The sequence below is a fragment of the Eubalaena glacialis genome, chromosome 4, assembly GCF_028564815.1.
Source record: "Eubalaena glacialis isolate mEubGla1 chromosome 4, mEubGla1.1.hap2.+ XY, whole genome shotgun sequence".
Lineage (NCBI taxonomy): Eukaryota > Metazoa > Chordata > Mammalia > Artiodactyla > Balaenidae > Eubalaena > Eubalaena glacialis.
The window spans coordinates 110,671,233-110,692,204 of NC_083719.1; the positions used below are offsets into that span (position 1 = coordinate 110,671,233).

At 42.1% G+C, this 20,972-nt stretch overlaps 1 protein-coding gene across 1 annotated transcript in view; it reads left to right on the plus strand.

Moving 5' to 3' along the window:
- Positions 1 to 12,076: 12,076 nt before the first annotated feature.
- Positions 12,077 to 20,972, plus strand: part of RAD50 (RAD50 double strand break repair protein) — a 244,957-nt gene continuing 236,061 nt past the window's right edge. Inside the window, exon 1 of the mRNA XM_061189584.1 lies at positions 12,077 to 12,224. Within this exon, the coding sequence (XP_061045567.1) occupies positions 12,111 to 12,224 (114 nt within the window). The 5' untranslated portion in view covers positions 12,077 to 12,110. The remainder of the gene's footprint in view (positions 12,225 to 20,972) is intronic.

The following is a 20,972-nucleotide window of genomic DNA, read 5'->3' on the forward strand; positions in this document are numbered from 1 at the left end:
ATGAAGATGTTTTAATAAATAAAATGATTTTTTAAAATAATAACAACTGCCCACCACTTTTATTTCCACAATTTGGTGAGCCATGCCACACCATCACATCACTTTTCTCTATATCAGCTTGGGCTAATTCTAGCAGTGGTTTATGATTAGTCTCTAAAGCTGAAATTTAATCCCCATGTACTAGAGACCTTCATTCTATTGACTATGGACTGAGGCAGCATTCTTGCACAAGTGTCTTAGCCTGGCTTCCCCAGAAAGCAGAGCCTGAGGCCAGTGCTTCTGTGCAGTTAGTAACTTATTTGGGAATAAGATTCCAAGGAGCAGAAGTAAAGGATAGGGGGAGGAAACAGGGAAGGAGGGAGACCCAATACAAGGATGCATTATCAGGATGGCCAGCACCAAGGGTACTGTTCCATCCAGCCAGGATTTCTCAGGAGCCTTATGAAATGTATCTCAAAACCATCTGCACTATGATGAAAGGGGAAAGCATTTACATATTGGCCTTCATTCCCCATTCGTCAAAGGCAGCCCCACAGGTGTCAGCTCCCACATTTCCAGGTTGCACATGGATGAGTCCCAAACAGGTTCTGTCCCCTGGATAGAAAGCAAGAAGTAATGCACTGCAGGCCCGAGGCGAAGCACTGTCAGGATGCACTTCAGTGACGCTGGTCAGAGTGTGTGAACTGGTTGCTGCAACAGTGACTTGGAGTAAGCGGTGGGGCTGAGGGGACTGGGGATTGGACGTGGTGCACAAGATATATGTAATGTGTCATAGGGCGATCTGAGCTAGAATGTGTAGAGACATGGGTAAAAAGCTCCAGGGCTGGATAGATAACTCAAAAAGCGTGTAGCATAACAAAACGAGCAGCATCAAACTCAGGCGGGGAGGGAAGGAAGCTTGGTTTCTATAACAGTGTTAGCTTCTCTACTCTCCTCACACCCGGTTCTGTGCAGGGTTCCTGATTAACTGACATCACAGTGCCTCCGGAATATAATTACGGTCCTTCCTGCTCTTTCTCCTGTTGCACAAATGAGCAGTTCTGAGTTTTCTCTCTTATTCTCAATGCCACTGATCAGTCATTTGTGACCTTCTGGGCGCAAAAATCATAATTACCTGAATGCTTCAAGCTCTTCCAGTGGTAGGGCAATAGCCCAAGTCCCTGCTCCCGGGCTGAACCAAGTATCTGAAAAATCCAAGGCCTCTGTGCAGGCCTGCTGGACTCTTGTGTGACTTGTTTCCATCAGTCATGATTTTAGGAAACTGACCAGATTATCCTGCCCAGGGATCTCCTCTTAAGGAACCCACAGGGATGTTTGGTGCGTGGTAAGGTGCTCAGTTAATGCCCATAAGAATTAGAAACCAGGATACCCACAGAAATGCAAAGGACAAAGCAAAGGCAGTGGAGGAACAATTCAGATTTTAAAAATAATAAAAAGTCTTCTACCACAGATCAAAGTGGAAACAGGAGTGTACCCCATAATCTTTTCCTATTCTTGGCAACTAGTTCCTGCCTCCCAGACCTCCCTGGAACACTATTCTGAATTCCAGAAGGGCTGGTGTTTGCCAAAGAGAATTAGTCTGCTTAACACCTAGAATAAGTGATGATGAATGCCTTGGGCAGAGGGCCATGTTCCCTGTCAGGTAGTAAATATCACAACAAATCTTTCCCCTAGGTGTTTGTCATTTAACTGATTTTCCTAAAGGGCTTTTTAAGGTGACAGAAAGAGGCTTGATGCAATTCAACATTAACAATACCTTATGTTGTGTGCCATTGCTAAAAAAGCACTTTGGAAAAATACATCTATATTTTCATTTGATCCTCATAAAAGTCTTATGAGATTGAGAAAGGATGCCCAGGATGACACGTCAGAGGTTTCTCAGCAGAAATCATGTCTTCCTGGAGTCTCAGGCAGACCCACCCCAGAAGGTCTCACCTTGGGAAGAAGGGGCCTCATCTCAAGGACAGGTGTGCAGGAGGCTTCCAGAGACACTGGGACATCACCTCTCTGCTGGGCCAGCCAGAAGGCAACAGCCAGGCACCAGACTGACTCTTTTAACTCCAGAAGTCTCATATGAGAAACTCTTCTCATGGATGTGTAGGGGAGGTGTGGACATACACTCTATACATCAAGGAGAGTCTGCTAAATGCATGCAGCGGTATCAGTATTTCACAGGGCTAATCTACTGAAACTTCAGAACTATTGTATTCATAATCATGTAACCTTTGATTATGAACGAAATAGTTCTGAAAACGACAAATGTCATCATAGAATTGCCCTCCCCTAGACCAAACAAAATGAGCATAAAAAAGTAAAAACCTATGAATATTTTTCACCAAAATTAACCAAACAAGAAAGCAGCATAACTTAAAACAATACACTTTAAAAATCGGTGGAAGGAAAGAAACAGAAGATTCTAACATTGCCCCTCAACTCTTTAGCCATACTAGAAAGTCATCAACATCTGAAACAGTCTCTCTGCTTACTCCCATATCTGGCAAACAGCAGACAGGGTGAAGGTCTCTATTTATTTCCCTGTTCAAAGATTTTTGGCAACTACTGTAGAAAACAAATGGATGAAACAGAGAAAATGGACAATAAGGCTGATGACTCTGAAAGAAGTGAGACCTGCTCTATGAGAAATGCTAAAGGGAGTCCTTCAGGCTGAAACGAAAGGACAACAGCAGGACTACCCTGGTGGTGCAGTGGTTAAGAATCCATCTGCCAACGCAGGGGACACAGGTTCGATCCCTGGTCCAGGAATATCCCATATGCCACGGAGCATGCTCCGTGCGCCACAACTACTGAAGCCCGCGTGCCTAGAACCCATGCCCCACAACAAGAGAAGCCACCACAATGAAAAGCCCACGCACTGCAACGAAGAGTAGCCCGCGCTCACCACAACTAGAGAAAGCCCATGCGCAGCAACAAAGACCCAATGCAGCCAAAAATAAAAATAAATAAAATAAATTTATTTTTAAAAAAAGGACAACAGCAATGCAAATCCACATGAAGGAATAAAGAACACGGAAAAAGGGAACTACCTAATAAATATAAAAGACAGTATTAATATGAGTGAAGAAATTAATACCAATCTTACAGAAAAAAGGATTATAAGAGAATACTATAAACAACTGTATGCAAACAAATTAGATAACCTAGATGAACTGAACAAATTCCTAGAAACACAAATTACCAAAATCAACTCAAGAAGAAATAAAATCTGAACAGACTTAAGAGATTGAATTAATAAACAAAACCTCCCAACAAAGAAAAGCCCAGAATCAGACGGCTTCACTGGTGAATTCTACCAAATATTTAAAGAAGAATTAACACCAATCCTTCTCAACTTCTTCCCCAGAATAGAAGAGGAGAAGACACTTCCTAACTCATTCTATGAGGCCAGCATTACCCTGAGACCAAATCCAGACAAAGACATCAAAAGAAAAGAAATCTATAGATCTAATCCCTTATGAACATAGATGTAAAATATTCAACAAAATACTAGCAAGCCAAATCCAGCAGTATAATAAGAGAATTACATACTGTGACCAAGTGGGATTTATCCCAGGAATACAAGGGAAGTTCAATGTACAAACATTAATCAATGTAATACAACACATTAATAGAATGAAGGTTTTAAAAAATGATCATATAAATTAATGCAGAAAATCATTTGATAGGGAATTCCCTGGCGGTCCTGTGGTTAGGGCTCCATGCTTCCACTGCAGGGGGCACAGGTTTGATCCCTGGTCGGGGAACTAAGATCCTGCAAGCCACGCAGCGTGGCCAAAAAAAAAAAGTCATTTGACAATATCCAACACCTTTTCTTGATAAAAACAAAACACTCAACAGACTAGAAATAGAAGGGGAACTCCCTCGACATGACAAATGGCATCTATGAAAACCCCATAGCTAATGTTATACTCACTGGTGAAACTGAAAGCTCATCCCCTAAGATCAGTAACATGACAAGGATGTTCATCTGGCTACTTCTGTTCAACACTGTACTGGGAGTTCTGACCATAATAATTAGGCAAGAAGACGAAATAAAATGTAGCCAAATTGTGAAGAATAAAATAAAGCTACAGTAATCAAAACACTGCGGTACTTACAGAAAGACAGACATACAGATCAATGAAATAGAATAGAGAGCCCAGAAATAAACCTTCACATATATAGTCAAATGATTTTTTTTTAAAAATGCCAACCATTCAAGGGGGAAAGGACAGTCTTTTCAACAATGGTGCTTGGAAAACTGGATGTCCACATGCAAAAGAATGAAGTTGGACTCTTACCTTTTACACCATATGCAAAAATTAACTCAAAGATGGATTAAAAAAACAACAACAACAACATAAGAGCTAAAACCCTTAGACTTTTTAGAAGAAAACATAGGGGGAATTTCCATGACACTGGATTTAGAAATGATTTCTTAGATATGGCACAGGCAACAAAAGAAAAAAATAGATAAACTGGACTTCATCAAAATTAAAAACTTTTGTTTATGTCAATTACATCTCAATAAAGCTGGGGGAAAAAGTTTTGTGCATCAAAGGACATTACCAAGAGATGAAAAGGCAACCTGTAGAATGGGAGAAAATGTTTGCAAGTCGTATTTCTAATAACGGGTTAATATCCAAAATATATAAGGAACTCCTACAACTCAACAATTAAAAAAAAATTTTTTTAATGGGCAGAGGACTTGAAGAGACATTTCTTCAAATAAGATATACAAATGGGCCAATAAGCACATGAAAAGATGTGCTAATCATTAGGGAAATGCACATCAAAACCATAAATAAGATACCATTTCACACCCAATAGGATGGCTGTTATTAAAAACAAAACAAAACAGAAAATAATAAGTATTGGTGAGGATGAGGGGAAATTGGAACCCTTGTGCATTGCTAGTGGGAATATAAAACAGTGCAACTGCTGTGGAAAACAGCATGGCCTTTCCTCAGAAAAACCAAACACAGAATTACCACATGATCCAGCAATTCTAGTTCGAGGTATACACCCAAACAAATTGAAAGCATAGACTTAAACATATTTGTACACCTATGTTTACAGCAGCATTATTTACAATAGACAAAAGGTGGGAACAACCCAAGTGTCCATCAACAGATGCATGGATAAACAAACTGTGGTATATATACACACAATGGAATACTATTTAGCCTTGAAAAGGAATGGAGTTCTGAGACATGCTATACCATGGATGAGCCTTGAAAACATTAAGTGAAATAAACCAGACACAAAAGGACAAATATTGTATGATTCCATTTATATGAGGTACCTAGAATAGTCAAATTAATAGAGACAGAAAATAGAATAATGGTTACCAGGGGCTAAGGGGGAAGAGTTAATGGGTAAATAGTTTCAGCCTGAGATGATAAAAAGCTCTGGAGATGGACGGTGGTTTTGACTGCACAACAATTTGAATGTACTTAATGCCATTGAACTGTACACTTAAAATGGTTAAAATGGGACTTCCCTGGTGGCACAGTGGATAAGACTCTACGCTCCCAATGAGGGGGCCCGGGTTCCACCTCTGGTCAGGGAACTAGATCCCACATGCATGCCACAACTAAGGAGCCCACGTGCCCAACTAAGACCCAGTGCAACCAAATAAATAAATAAGTAAATAAATAAATAAATTTTAAAAAGCTTAAAATGATAAATTTTAGGTTACATATATTTTACCATAATAATTTTTTTAAAAGAATTGTTCAAGTATAATGGAAATAAACATTCTTAAATATTAAATTCAAGCAATAAGGTACCCATGAATCCTTTTTGAAAGAAACTATTTAAAAATTAAAGCCAGCCCATTATTAAATGAATCCATTCGCAACCCATATAACAAAGAGCTAATTTACCTAGCATAAAAAGATCTACTACAAATAAATAAGAAATCAACAACCCCAATAGAAAATTGGGCAAGAAATATAAATAATTATTTATATTTATACAGGTATTGAAGCATAGATGACTTTTAAACATATGAAAAGATTCTACACCTCTCTCCTAATAAGAGAAATACAAATGAAAACTATACTGAGATATCATTTTTCACCTGTCCATCCATCCTCCTCTCTGTATGAATGCAAAGAAAAGTGTATCTAATAATATTTTCCTAATATTAGTAGTAATAATTTTTAGATAGTAGGATTTGGGGAGCTTTTTAAAACATTTATTGTTGTATTTGCTATAGTGTTTATATTCCTTATAATAAGCATGTATACGTTTTTAAGTAGCTTTAGTTAAAAAAAAAACTGGAAGTAAATATGCAAGATGAGGACAAAGATGAATTATTTTCTTCTGTGTAATTTTCAGTATTTTTTTTAGACTCCTCCAACCCCCTCCCAAACTTTCACATATTTTAATGTATTTCAACTCCTGATATGACACACTTCCAGTTTTATATTTCTTTTTGACATTCCTGCCTTCATACATACATCGTCCTCCTTCATCTCTGATTATCCTAATTCTATCCCTGTTCAAGGTTCATCTCAAAGCACATCCTCTCTTGGGAAGCACTATAGCTTATTGGCTACGTGTCCACACCTGGAGCAGATATGTGGTCCCTGAGGTCCAACAGTAGGCTTCTCTACTTACTAGTTCTATAAGTTTGAGCAACTCACTTAACCATTCTGAGACTCAGTTTCCTTAACTGTAGAATAGATGATGGATCTCATTATGTTTTTGTAAGGATTCAACTGGATCATGCATGTAAAGTACACAGCAGAACTAAATTTGTGTTGAAAATAATAATATTGCTATTTCTCCTGACCCCCCCCCCATGTAATTATTGACTCTACAAATAATTAATCTTTATTTTCTGTTTGGTTTCATGAGGGGAATTATAACTACCTTTGGGGGGAAAGACAAGTCTTCTACCCCTAAAGTACTTAAGTAGTACATTCACTTTACATTTGGTAGTTTTTCTTTTTGTTCAACAGATATTTTTACTCATTCATCCCTTAATGAGAGGCAGACCCCTCAGGAAAATATAATTCATGATGTCCACACCGACTTCTTTTTCTTTTTAGTCCAAGCAGATTAACGGTACCTGGGCTTCTCGAAAGCTTTGGTAACAAAACATGTAAACTCACTTACTGTCAGCCTCCACCCTTCACAGTGAGATGGGTTCGGGCTGTCTGGTATCTGGGATTAGTGAAGGAAATGTTTGACCTATGAGAAAGCTCAGTAGTAGTCATGATTTGTATTCAAGCCTGTTTCAGTGGGATAAGCCAATGTTGGACCAGAAGAGCTCTGCCCTCTCACAGGTGATTCACTCAAACAGCAAGTCTCCACAGCAAGGTCATCTTATGCCACCCAGCTCTCCAAGGGCACCTTGCTCAGGGAGAAAGATATCAGAACAAGAGTACCTTTTGGTGTGCTAACTTCTTTTTCGTATAGAATGACAGAGATTTCCATCTGTATTGCCAAATATATGTCTTTCCCTTTGGGAACACTTATAAAAGACTAGTCCTTTTCCCCAGAAAACCAGGGACACCCAAAGCAAAATTATTTACCTTTGATTGTTCAAGAACAATTGCTCACTCCCTTTCTATTTTTTGACTTTTGCCTCCTCCTCAAGAAAGTTAAGAGATATTTTTGCTATTGGCAGGTTGTATTTTTCTAGCGGCAAACAGTTATAGTATTGAGTTCTAAACTGAGGTTTGAAGGTTATCCATGGAACAAGCGTTTTATAAAGATGCTAGCTCACACAGAGGACATAGCTGATAGTTTAATAGTAAAGCAGAACATACCTTATGAATGGGAAAGTGGATAGAGAGGTCCCCTGCCCACCTGACACCTCACCCAACATGGGCAGAACCGAACCCCTACAAAACTTGGTCCTTTTCAAGATTCTCCAACTCAATGAAGGACATCATTGTGTCAGTTTGAGTCCTCCTAGAGCAGACAGCAAGATGGTATTCAATGTGTGAGTTTAATGGGAAAAATATTCATGAAGTGTAAAGAGGAGAGGGAGCAAGGGAAGGCAGAGAGAGACTCAGACCACGATGCAGGTATGTCCCCAGTGAAAGGGGACAGGGAAGGAAGAAGGATTAGGTAGGAAGATCCTCAGACTGCAGAGCTCTGAGAAAGTGCTGGCCACACTGATGGGTAGCCCCAGAATACAGATTTCCTGTTGGAGGAGTCCCACCTTGGGCAGAAATGGCCTGGCTCTTGTACCCACACTGTGATCATTCATTGGCTGGGAACAGCCAGAATGTGAGGCCTTGTGTAAATACTGCAGTGGATCTGAAGGTGCAGTGGTTGGAGGCTCTCAGCTAACTATGTTTGTTGTAGAAGGGTCTCTTGAAGAGAGATCTGAGTACCTACATTCCTGCCACAATCATTCACTCAATTACACAACCTGGGAGTCATGCTTGGTATCTCCTTTTCCCTTATCTCTAAGACCCAATCCATTGCTAAGTTCCTGACCATTTTACCTCCTAAACAGCTCTCACATCTGTCCATTTCTCTCCATCTCCCCTACCACTACCACCATCATCTTGCTCCCAACTGGTGACCATCTTTCAATCCATTCACCACACAGCAGACAAAGCAGTCATTTCAAAACACAGTCAGATGATATAACCCCTTGCTTAAACAACATCAGTGCTCATGGGATAAAGACCTAAGTCCTGAGCATGACCTTCAAGGCTCTACCCGTTATAGCTTTGCCTTACTCTCCAGCCTCCTGTGGACTTGGGCTCTTCTTATGGCTCAATTGACCCTTTGAGTATCAGATAGACAATGGTTCAAATCCAGCCTTCTTCCAGTTCCCCAAATGTTCCAAGTTCTTTCCTGCCTCAGGACCTTTGCACATGCTGTTTCCTCCACTAATTATCTCTTCTCCAAGCCCATGCCCCTTTACCCAGTTAACTAATCCTCATTCCTTAGCTCCCAGTTCAAACAACCCTTCTTCTGAGAAGTCTTCTTGGACCCTGCCCCCACCCCACCCCGGGAAGTTAAAATCCTTCTCATAGAATGAAATGCCCTTTGTAACATTTAGGATAGTATTCTATAATTGACTGATTATTTGGTTGTCTGACTACATCACTAAAGTGTGTTTCCTGAGGGCAGAGACTGTGTCTATTTTCACTCATTATTGAATCCCCAGGATTAGCAGAGTGGCTACATTTTGCAGTTGCCACAAAATATTTGTTGAATGAATGAAGTATCTAAAAGAGTTTTTTTATTTTTTTCCTTTTTATTTGAATCACACCAGGTGTTTTCTTTTCTAACCATTTCTTTCCATTTATACTGTTCTCTAGCTGTGTTGCCTCATCTCCTCCACCCCACCCCCTTCCCCACTCTCTGCCCATGATAAAGTTTTTGAGGGCTAGCCTTAGACTTGGGTTTTCAGGTCTTCATTGATGAGCACTACAGGCCTGGATAAAGTGCTTGCTGCAGAACTTGCTATTGCATAAGACTGTATTCTAGATTTAGAAGGTCAGGGAGGGTAAGAAAGAAAAGAAAGTGAGTTGGCCTCAAAGAATTGGGATACAAAATCAAGTCAATCAGAGCAAAGATATGCTTCCATAAAGAGAAATAAGGACTCCAGGACTTACAAGGCTTAACAGTACTGTTATTCAGTAAGGCCTTACTTTATCTAAAAAAGAAATGTGTCCATCTGAGAAGGAGCAGCCTGTGTAGCATAATAAAAAGATGTGAGTGTCGATCAGGCACCATCCCAAGGAGAAGGGCCAACCAGGCCAGGAGGAATGAGCGCCCAGTGCCCCCAGCAGGTCATTCGACCTTTGCTGTGGAAGAAGACACAGCAGGCTACCCAAGGCTGATATCATTAAACATTTAAGGCAGATAATTCACTCTTCCGATTCTATTTCAAGCTCGCTAAGCCACTTTCTGACAATTAGGCTCCAAATTGCACAGTTCCAAGAGAGTGCATTCATCAGGCAGACTCTAGAGTCTGGTGTTCTGGGCGGTTTTGCTTCTAACAGGAATAGTTAAGCTCCAGGTTTTGGAATCAGCCTTTATTTGAACCCTGACTCTACCACTTATATACATATTAACTGTGTGACCTTGGGGATTTCCTTCATTTTTTTCCCCCAACTGAAAAAAGATCGCAAGGCACTATAGGACTGTAGAGAGAATTAAATGAGGCAATGTATGTAATGCACTTAACATAGAGTCTAGCAAATAGTTAATGAAATCAATAAGTTTGCATCCTGATTTTACACTTCGCTGATTTTTAACCAACACTGGAACACTGAAAGGTGAAATTTTTGACCCCACAAGGTTGAAGACCAAATCTAGACCTTGGGAAATCACCAAGACTCCAGGCTAGCCATCACCTCCTGGCACCTCTCTGTTCCCATGTGTAACATCTATAAAACGTAACCAGGATTTGGCTTTATCTTCTTGTGACTTTTTTTTCTCTTTTCTTGCCCCTCATCTCCCAGACATACTTTTGATGTAGCTTTAGCTCTACTTTGCTCTCACAGAGTCAAGAATTATTGTCCTGTAACAAGGAACAGGCTCCAAGGCTTGCCTTGATTTTTTTTTTTTTCTTTTTGTTTCATACCACAGACCAAAAGCAGCATCTTCTGGAGGGGGAAACATGTTTTTCTAAGGTCATCCTTTGGCCTGCCCCACTGCCCCACCTGCTCTTGAGGGAAACACTGCAAGGACACATGAAAAGCCACAACATCAGTCACAGATCAAGGCCTCCATCACGCAGGGAATGTGCCCAAATTACAAACAGGCAAACCAAAGTGACTCTGGCAGATTAAGCAGTTTGTTTTGTTTTTCTGCTCCAGTTACCACACTGCTCTAAGACAAAAAATAACATAGAAACACATGGCAAATTGTTTTTTGGGTATGGAGTCTTGATAGTGTTTTTCGGTTTCTACAGAAGTGCTTACAAAAGTATTTTTCAGCTGTCAGTGGCTGATGCTGGACACAGCTGTAGAGACTTCTGTCAAACTTTGTAGCAGTGGCATAATTATAGGGGTTAATTGTCAGGCTAAGTGTGAGGTGCCTTCCAAAAAGACTGCAGTGCCCTCCCCATCCCCCCACCTCCAGTTCTTCTAAGTGAAGATAACACAGTTCGAACTTTGAAAACTATCCTTTTATCAACTGACCATTAGAGAATGTCTACCAAGCATCCAGAAAAACAATGACTTGGTCGCTGCCCTCAAAGAACCCACCTACAGCCTAATAGAAAATACCAAATATTTTCTCCCTTATATCGTTTCATTTAATTCACACAACCCTGAGGTAGGTATGGTTATTATCCCCATCCTACAGGAGAAGAAACTAAAGCTAAGGGAGTAAATATTTTGCTCCAAATCACACAGCCAACAAGTGCCAGAGTCAGGGCTTTAACCTGGAATCTCTAAATCCTCGGGTATTGATGGGCACCACTCAGACCAGGGATTCCAAACCTTAAACTTGCTGTTCCAGTTTTTCTTATCAAACGAAGCGCCCCTCATTTCACCGACATCATTGACTTTTAGTTCTCCGCTGACCCAGGATGAAGAGCCTGGTACCTCGTGGTCAGGAACGGGCTGTCAGCGGTGCCTGTGCCCCAAGCTGGGCAGAGGGACCAGTGCGCATGCCTGGGCTGGGGAGCGCCGAACCCCTGGGGTCTGCGAGCGAAACCTGCAGCAGTTCCCTCAGTACCTCCCACCGGAGCACCTCCCACCGGGACCCCTCAGAGGCTTGCCCCCAAACGCCCAGGCCAGCACCCGCTGCTCAGGCCAGAAACCCACGAAGCACCGCCGGCAGTCAGGTCCCGGGCCCGCCTCCAGCTGCGAGGCCCGGGCGGGCGCTAAATGAAGGGCAGATGAGAAAGCAGCCCGGGGGGATCGAGGCGCCGTAGGCCGCGTAGCCGGGCGAGGGCGCAATGCGCGGCCGCGACGTGCGCAACGGGCTGGTTAGCGGCGTCTCGGGTGGACGCGGCTCCAGCCGAACGCCGCCCGGACGGCCGCGTGCAGACCCGAGGCCCGGGGCCCTGCCTCTGGCTGCCGGCCCGCGCTCCGCGTTCACCGCGCGCTCGGGCTCAAGCCCGCCTCTCGGCCGCTTTCGCTTTCGCTTTCGCTTTCCTGCCGAGAGTGTTGAGGAAAATGAAAGTGGCGGTGTCCAACAGCCGGCGTATCAGCCGTCGGGGCGAGGGGCGCAGGGTGCGGGGCGGTGGGCTTGGGGCTGGCAAGCTGGGGCCGCAGCCCGCGCCCGGCGAGGTAAGCGCAGCCCTTTCGTGGTCGCCTCGCGGGCTCCTCCTTGCGGACCGCGCGGGCGGGACGCCAGGCGGACGTTGGGCGAGGGCCGGCGTGGCCGGGGGTTCCTGCGGTGGGGCTGGGAGGGCCTGAGATGCGGTACCGCTGGGCTCTTGTGGCTCTGATTCTCCAGGCAGGGCTGGAAGCCCAGGGCGGGGTGGCGGGGGGCTCGGACAAACGCGCCAAGGATCTGGCTGCCTGGGGTCGAGGTGGGGCGGGGGCTAGCCAGGCCACCGCTCCCAGCGCACGTTTTCTTTTTGTAGAAGGCCCCCCAAATCCCCTCCCCCCCCCCGCGCCTCCACCGAGTTTCTGTAAAAATCAAAGTGGGAGGATGTATGTAAAATGCTGAGCAGAGTGTCTCACCTGAGCCCAGCAGGGAGGAATTCATAATTTACGCCTTCTTACCTCTATCAAACTCCTTTGCTTGGGCACGCAGCCCCATACCTGGCTTGTTTGGCTACGTTTTTCAGATCTGGTGTACTTGGGCGCACCTGGGGTGCCTTTCAGGTGTTCCCTGAGCTGGCGAGCTTGCAGCTCATCTCTCTTGGTCGTAGGCATGGAGAGTACCTAGGCCAGGATGCCGCTCCCTCCCCAAGGCTCTGCCCAGGTGAAAACAGGGGCTGACTCTGCAGGGGCCCCAACCCCAGGGCTGGCAGAAATGGTCAGGGGTGGATGCACTCGGGGACTCAGTCCATCCCAGACAGCACACTTTCTGTCCACTCTGTCCACCAGCAGAAGGGTGAAAGATGAATGCCCAGGTCTTTGCCCTTGGTCATGCCAGCTCAAAATTGGGCTCCACCTCAAGGCTATGGAGACATGCGTGTCTCCCATTCCCTGGCAAGAGAAAATATATATGCAGGGTGCCCACAAGACCAGTTGTGTAGATGGGAGAAGACCCTAAGTGTTAGGAGTAAAGTGACTAAATCTGCAGGCACTTGACTTACATTTGAGTGATGACGGGTTTTGTAGGCAATACCAAGAACACCCCCCTTTTACTCAACTTTTGTCTCAGCCTAATCACATGGATCTGATCATAAGGTCCATTACTGAAAGAACACTTGAACAACCTTAACTTTGAAAACAGCCTTGACAAAAGATTAAGGTCCTAATTTTTAAAACAGGAGTTCCCCCTCTGTAACCCCTTCAGGGTGGTGGTGAATATTTATTGCTTTTAGAAAATACCACCTTTATCATGAGCCAGAAAATCAGATTCTTTGATTTTGTGATGTACTTTCAACGAGCTATTCCTTTTCTTTGGAATTTGTTAATGTCTCTTCTCTCTTCTGTTAACTAAATTTAAGCTGTAATGTATGGTTCTCTCCCTTTCCTCTCTTCTGTCTGCGGGCGGAGAGGGAGAGGGTTGTAGTGGACACCATCCACAGCATTTTCACCACCCCAGGTTCTTGCTTCCATGTTCCTGAAAACCGAATGAATCCGCTAAAGACCGAGCAAGCCTTCCCTACTACCTTCTTTTCTCGTGGTTTTATTATTCATTGGTTTAGCTACCAGCATGTGATGTACTTTATTACATTTTTCACAAGAAAATAATGCATGGGATTTTATTTTCCTTAGGATCTCAGGCCTTCAGAATTGAATTACTCATACTCTTCAGTCATGGCACACTATAACCCTTGGTCCATTTAGAGTCTGTCATTTTGTTTTATTTCGTTATTTCCTCCTTTTATCCTCCATTTCTCAATATGCTCCTTCCCATGCACGCACACTTAGGCGGCCATGGTGGCATATTTGTTTGTTCTTACAAACTACCTTTCCTAATATCTTCTCAGAAAATGTGTATCTTTGAAATGTATGTCATGTTTTGCTTTTGTTGTACTTATCTAAATAAATACTGCTGTGCTATAAATCTCATACTGTTTCTTTGTTTCCCTCAGCATTATGTTTTTAAGTCGAACCATATTGATATATGTAAGTCTGATTCATTAATCCTGGCTGTTGCATAATTTTCTATCAAGAGTGTACACCACAAGTACTTAACTAGTCCCCTGGAAATAGACATTAAGTGGACTCCAACTCCTTGCTTCCACAAACAGTGCTGCACCAGATATCCTTTCCAGTGTCTCCGTGTGTTCTCCGGCAAGAATTTCTCTGAGATAGATAGATCCATAGATAGGTATGAGATCGCTAATTCTGGGATACTTGTATGATGTCTTTTACTAAAAACTGCTACTTTGTGCTGCAGAATGGCTTCATCAGTTTCCTCCTACCAGGAGTCCATGAAGAGTCCCTTTTCCAACATCTGCCAGCACTTATTATTATCTAATTTACTAATTTTTTGTCAAACTAGTAGGTTAAAGCAGTACTCCATTTCTGTTTTAATTGAGCATCTCATCATGTTGTTTTGCCATTTGTGAATTGCCTATTTGTCTCATTACTCTTCTTCTAGGTTTCTGATATTTTCTATCTGGTTTTCATTTTGATCCTTATATATTGGTATGCTCACTAAAATGTTAATCCTTCGTGAAATGTCAATGTTGTAAATCTTCCCCTAGTCTGGTCTCCTATCTGTTAGCTTCATTTATGGTCTCCTTGTTATTATTATTAACAACTTTATTAAGATATAATTTACATACCATAAAATTCACCCATTAAAAGGATACAATTCAGTGGTTTGTGATATATTTAGAGGGTGTAACCATCACCATAATCTAATTTTAGAACATTTTTATTACTCCATTAGCAGTCATTCTCCAGTATCCCTTAATATTCCCCTCCCCAGCCCTAGGCAAGCACTAATCTACTTTCTGTCTCTATATACTTGCCTATTTCTGGACATTTCATATAAATGGGATTGTAACAGCATGTGGTTTGTTGTGACTGGCTTCATACACTTAGCATAGTGTTTTGGAGGTTTAGCCACACTACAGCATGTATCAGTAGTTTGTTCCTTTTTTTTTTTTTTTAAATTTTTGGCTGCATTGGGTCTTCGTTGCTGCACGCGGGCTTTCTCTAGTTGTGGCGAGTGGGGCCTACTCTTCATTGCGGTGCGCAGGCTTCTCATTGCGGTGGCTTCTCGTTGCAGAGCACAGGCTCTAGGCACGCGGGCTTCAGTAGTTGTAGCACGCAGGCTCAGTAGTTGTGGCTCCTGGGCTCTAGAGCATAAGCTTAGTAGTTGTGGTGCACGGGCTTAGTTGCTCCGTGGCATGTGGGATCTTCCCGGACCAAGGCTCGAACCCATGTCCCCTGCATTGGCAGGCGGATTCTTAACCACTGCACCACCAGTTTGTTCCTTTTTATTGCCCAGTATATTCCATCATGTGGATATACTGCATTTTGTTTATCCATTCATCAGTTGAGGGACACTTAGATTGTTTCTGCTTTTTGGCTATTACTAATAATGCTTCTATGAACATTCATGTACAAATTTTTGTGTAAACATATATTTTCATGTCTCTTGGGTATATACCTAGAAGTGGCATTGCTGGATCATATGGCGTGTCTATGTTTAAACTTCCAAAGTAGCTGCAACATTTTACAGTCCTACTAGCAGTGCATGAGTGTTTCAATTTGTCTACATCCTCACCAACACTTGTCTATATTTTTGATTACAGCCATCCTAGCAGGTGTAAATTTCTAGCTCATTGTGGTTTTAATTTGCACTTTCCAGATGGTTAATGATATTGAGCATCTTTTAATATGCTTATTAGCCATTTGTATATCTTCTTTGGAATAATGTCTATTCAGATCTATTTGGAAAATTTGATTGTCTTTTGTTATTGAGTTGTGTTATTTATATATTCTTTTTTTTTTTCTTATGATGTCTTCCGGAATCATCAAGGTGTCTTTGTCCCCATTCCTTCCTTCCTTCATTTCATTTAGTGACTTGGAATTCTGTATCCTATTAGGAGCCCTCATTAAGTTCTAAGCATAGGTAAACATATTTTCCTATAAATGCTAAAAATTAATCAGAATGTCCAACTTCATTTCAAACATAAGAAACTTTTTAGCATGTTTTTAATTCTCCTCTCCCACAGGCACATACACACATGTCTGCCTAAGAATTATTGAAATAATCTGGAAGCTTCCTATTGTTATTAACTCTTCATGCTTCAAAATACACTTTTATTTTTCTATTTTAGAAGTCTTAACAATTGCATTAATCTGTAACCTATTTGTGCAGTTGCTCATTGCACCAAGATAGGAAGGCTTAAACACATGTTTATTTTAGAGTTTTCATTGACTTACTGAAAATTTTTAGTGATTTGTGTCTCAGGAGTAATGCCTCTCTGGGTCTCTTATTTCTCAAAAGTATTCTTTGGAATCCATGCTATTCTGATCCTCATTTGACCTTTGCCAGCACAAAAGCATTATAAAATATTTGCAAATGCTAAAGTCACTTCCTCATGTTTTACTGAGTTTACTTTAGCTTGGTTAAACCAAGTGCAATATCAGTTTGTGTAAATTTACCACTAGCTGAAGGTTCATATAATTGCCCTCCCCAGGGTCAGAAACTGGCTGGAGGAGTATGAAAATAGCTTTGAAAATTCAGCTGCTTAATATCTTACCCTAAAAAGCTTAACGTTTTAACATTTTTGTTTATAACAGTATCTGAGGATGAAGTAAAGTGGGCACTCTCATAGTAAAACTATGGTAAAACTAACTTAGATGGAGTTTATCAAAACCTTTTTAAAGTGTCCATACATTTTATCCCAGTAATTCTACTTTCAGCATGTATCCTAAAACATGTTTGCCTTTGGGCTTATTTCAGGTGGTGCAGGGTAATTCTAGGTGGGATACATTTGCAGCAGCATCTAACACTGACTCCCATGGTAAGAAAGTTATTCCTCTGGTCAATTCCTTTCCAATCTTCTGATCAAGGGAAGGAGAAAAATCTCAGCTTGGTGCTAGTATGTCTTTAACACCTTGTTAAGCCTTCCTAATCTCCCACTTGATATAAAAGGATGAGCAAAGGGATAGCAATATCAACTGTATTTTCATGACACTGTTGTGTTTTCCATTGTATTTATTTATTGTGACTGCCTTCATTTATGACATTTGATGCTGGTTTTCCATTTACAATAGTAAATAAAGTTTGCTTTTAAAACACTTTTATTTAAGGGCAAAAATGAGTTGATTTAAAGAGAAATGTTAAGTACAGTACAGATGGCATTTAATTATGGCGAAATAATAATGTTGATGTATGGATGACTGAAAGGTGTGAAACACAACCCTAAGAAATAATCTGAGCTTCAGACACAGATTTTAAATGGGGAGGTGTTCTTATATATGGGGCTGTTCCTCCCAGTGTGACTTCCGTTATCATAAAGTTAGAAACCGCTCCGTTGTCTACCTATAAGGGATTAGTTAAGTGATTTTGATACCATGGGAAATAGTGATAGAATAGTGCCAACTATTAAAGTATATCTAATGACATGGAAAAATTATATACTGTTAGATAAAACAAAGCTGGTTGCAAAAGAAAAATATACACAGTATCCTAATGTTGTTAAAAAGAAAGTGTGTATGTGTGTATGCCTGTGTGTGTGTTTGTGTGTGAAAAATTGGAAGAAATATTTACAGATAAGTTATCTCTGGACTGTTGGGAGTACAGGAAATTTTTGTGTTTTCCACTAATAAACATGTCACTTTTGTCAACAGAAAAACAATTTAAACATATAACTATTTTTAAATTAACGTGTCCTAACCTTAACAGGACTGCCTGGTATTTTGCCATCTGCAGGCATTCCTGGGTCCTTATATGCTCCTAGAATCCAGTTAGGTCCCTGTGGCCTCCTGCAAAGCCATGGGAGGATGACAAGACTTTCTTGTCACCCTTCAGTATCCTCCAAGGTACTTGTCTTGGTGGGTATATATTTATACTTTTGGAGTAAAATAGAATATATCTAAAATTCTTTGAAATAATTTTTATTCCCTCTTCTTCTCAATAGCCCTTTTAGGCTGGACCAAATTAGGATCCCACTTTTTCAGCAGGTCTGAATCATTAAATAGCAATGGAGGAAATGCTGAGAGAGGGTCTCCTAGTTTCTCCTTTATTATCTTTCTTTAACTTTTGCATTATGCTACTGACCATGAAATTTCTACATGTTACATATAATCATGGTTCTGTTTCACCTGGGTTGAAGATAGGTATATTTAAATTTAGACGCCTCCTTTCCAGGATTACAAAATCTCCCTTAGGAAGAAAAAAAAGTTCACTGCAAGGCCTAATGCTTGGCAGAAACAATTGCTACTTTTTTCCTAGTAGAAATTCCAAGAGTGTTAGTTCTTAGAGCGTGTTCCTGGAAATCCCTGGACTCCTTTGTGGGAAAGGGGTTGGCAGGTCCCTGTTAAGTAAGCAAATGGTGTCTCTATTTGGAGGTGGTCTTACAGCCCTAGTGCAAGCTTCCTCCTTCTACAAAGGGTGGTAGGCGCTGCCCAGGGTGAGCCAGGCAGGTCCTGAGCCTAAAGAAGGCCTGCTGCTGCATTCCAATAATGTCTGGAACTTGACTGGCCGACTCCTCCCCTCCTGGGGTCCTTCAGCTCCTCTCCACCTCACTGCCACCGCTGTGGTTCAAGCTCTCACATCTCTTGTCTGGATGACACAGTGACCTCCAGCTGGTCCCTGCCTCCCCTTCCCATAACCTCTAGCCTGTGTTTTACAAAAACCAGCGTGTATTAGTCTCCTGTTTTTGCTGTAACAAACGAACACAAAATTAGTAGCTTGAAACAATCCAAATTTATTATTTTACAGTTCTGAAGGTTTCAGAAGGGCTCTTTTCCTTCTGAAGACTGGAGGAGAATCATTTTGTTGACTTTTCCAGCTTCTGGAGGCTTCCTGCATTCCTTGGCTCATGGACCCTTCCTCCACCTTTAAAACTAACAAGGCTTTCTCACACTGCATCACTCTGACACTCATCTGTAGTTGAATCTCTCTTTGTGTCCCTCTTATAAGGACACTTGTGATTACATTGGGCCCACCTGGATAATCTCCCCATTTCGAGATCCTTAACCTAATCACATCTGCAATGTCCTTTTTGTCATGTAAGGAGATATATTCATAGCTTCCGGGGATTCAGACATCATCATCTTTGGCGGGGCCATTATTCAGCCTACCACATAGTGTAATCTTTTAAAAACACACGCATCCAACCATCTTACTCCTCTGCCTAAGGCCCTTGTGTGGTGCTCCAGTTCTTAGAGGATAAGGACATCTTGTGGCTGGGAGTGCTGTGCAAGAGCCCACATCCCTTCTCCACCTCCATCTGCCTCCTCTCTCCCCACTCTGCCTCTGGTTTGTTGTCTGTGATCCAGCCTTTGCACATGGTCTGCTTTTTACCAAGGATGCTTGTCCTCCTCCCACTCCATCCCAGGCTTCTGAGCTCCCTAGGATGCTCTCTTTGGGACCTGTGCCATTCTGCTATCACACCTACCATGAGTTAACATCTTTGCATTTATTTAGGTGATCATATGCTTCTCCTGTGTGAGTAAGTAACCCTTACAGGCAGGGGCCATGTCTATTTTTGGCCCATCATTGCATCCCAGCATAGTGCCTACTTGTGGTAGATGGTTAATAAGCACTTGGAAACGAATGAATAAATGAATGAATATTAGCAGCATTGTCATCACTCTCTATCCCCTTTACCCTGCTTTTTCTTCTGTACAACATTTATCACCTCTTCTGTTGTGGCCCCCCTCCACCAGAATGGAAGCTCTGTGAGAGCAGGGACTTTGTCTTTTGTGTCCATGCCGCTATTCCCAGGTTCTAGAGCAGTGTCTGGTCCATAACAGGCACTTGATAAATATTCAGGGAATGACTGATCTGGAGGATGCTCAGAATCTCTCACAGAGTTTTCATATTTGACCCTTCTTTGAAATCAGGTTTTATGAAGGTTTTCATTTTAATTATTCAGCCTAACTCAATAATCAGGCAAATTGGCAGAGACCTCCTAAAACATTCACCTATTTTTTAAAAACTATTTATTTATTTATTTATGGTTGCACTGGGTTTTAGTTGAGGCAGGTGGGCTCCTTAGTTGCAGCTTGCTGGGTCCTTAGTTGTGGCTCCAGGGCTCCTTAGTTGTGGCTCACCAACTCCTTATTTGTGGCATGTGAACTCTTAGTTGTGGCATGCATATGGGATCTAGTTCCCTGACCAGGGATCGAACCCGGGCCCCCTGCACTGGGAGCGAGGAGTCTTATCCACTGTGCCAGCAGGGAAGTCCCTCACCTATTTCTATGAGGATTAAATGAGTTAATAAATGTAAGTCATTCAGAGCAATGTCTGGCACATGTGTAAGGGTTTGCTGCTGTTGTTAAGAAATACTTGAGGACTTCCCTGGTGGCGCAGTGGTTGAGAATCCGCCTGCCAATGCAGGGGACACGGGTTAGAGCCCTGGTCTGGGAAGATCCCACATGCTACAGAGCAACTAAGCCCGTGTGCCGCAACTACTGACCCTGCACTCTAGAGCCCGTGCTCTGCAGCAAGAGAAGCCGCCATAATGAGAAGCCCGTGCACCGCAACGAAGAGTAGCCCCCGCTTACCGCAACTAGAGAAAGCCAGCGTGCAGCAACAGAGACCCAATGCAGCCAAAAATAAATAAATAAATAAATTTATTAAAAAAAAAAAAAATACTTGAGCCCTTGATCATTTAGAACTTCTACTATGTCTGTCACAGCTCTGTGGTGGGGTCCCAAACACAGAACTGAGTGAGTTCTCCTGTTTCTTACACCCGGACAGGACCCAGGTCTTCCAGC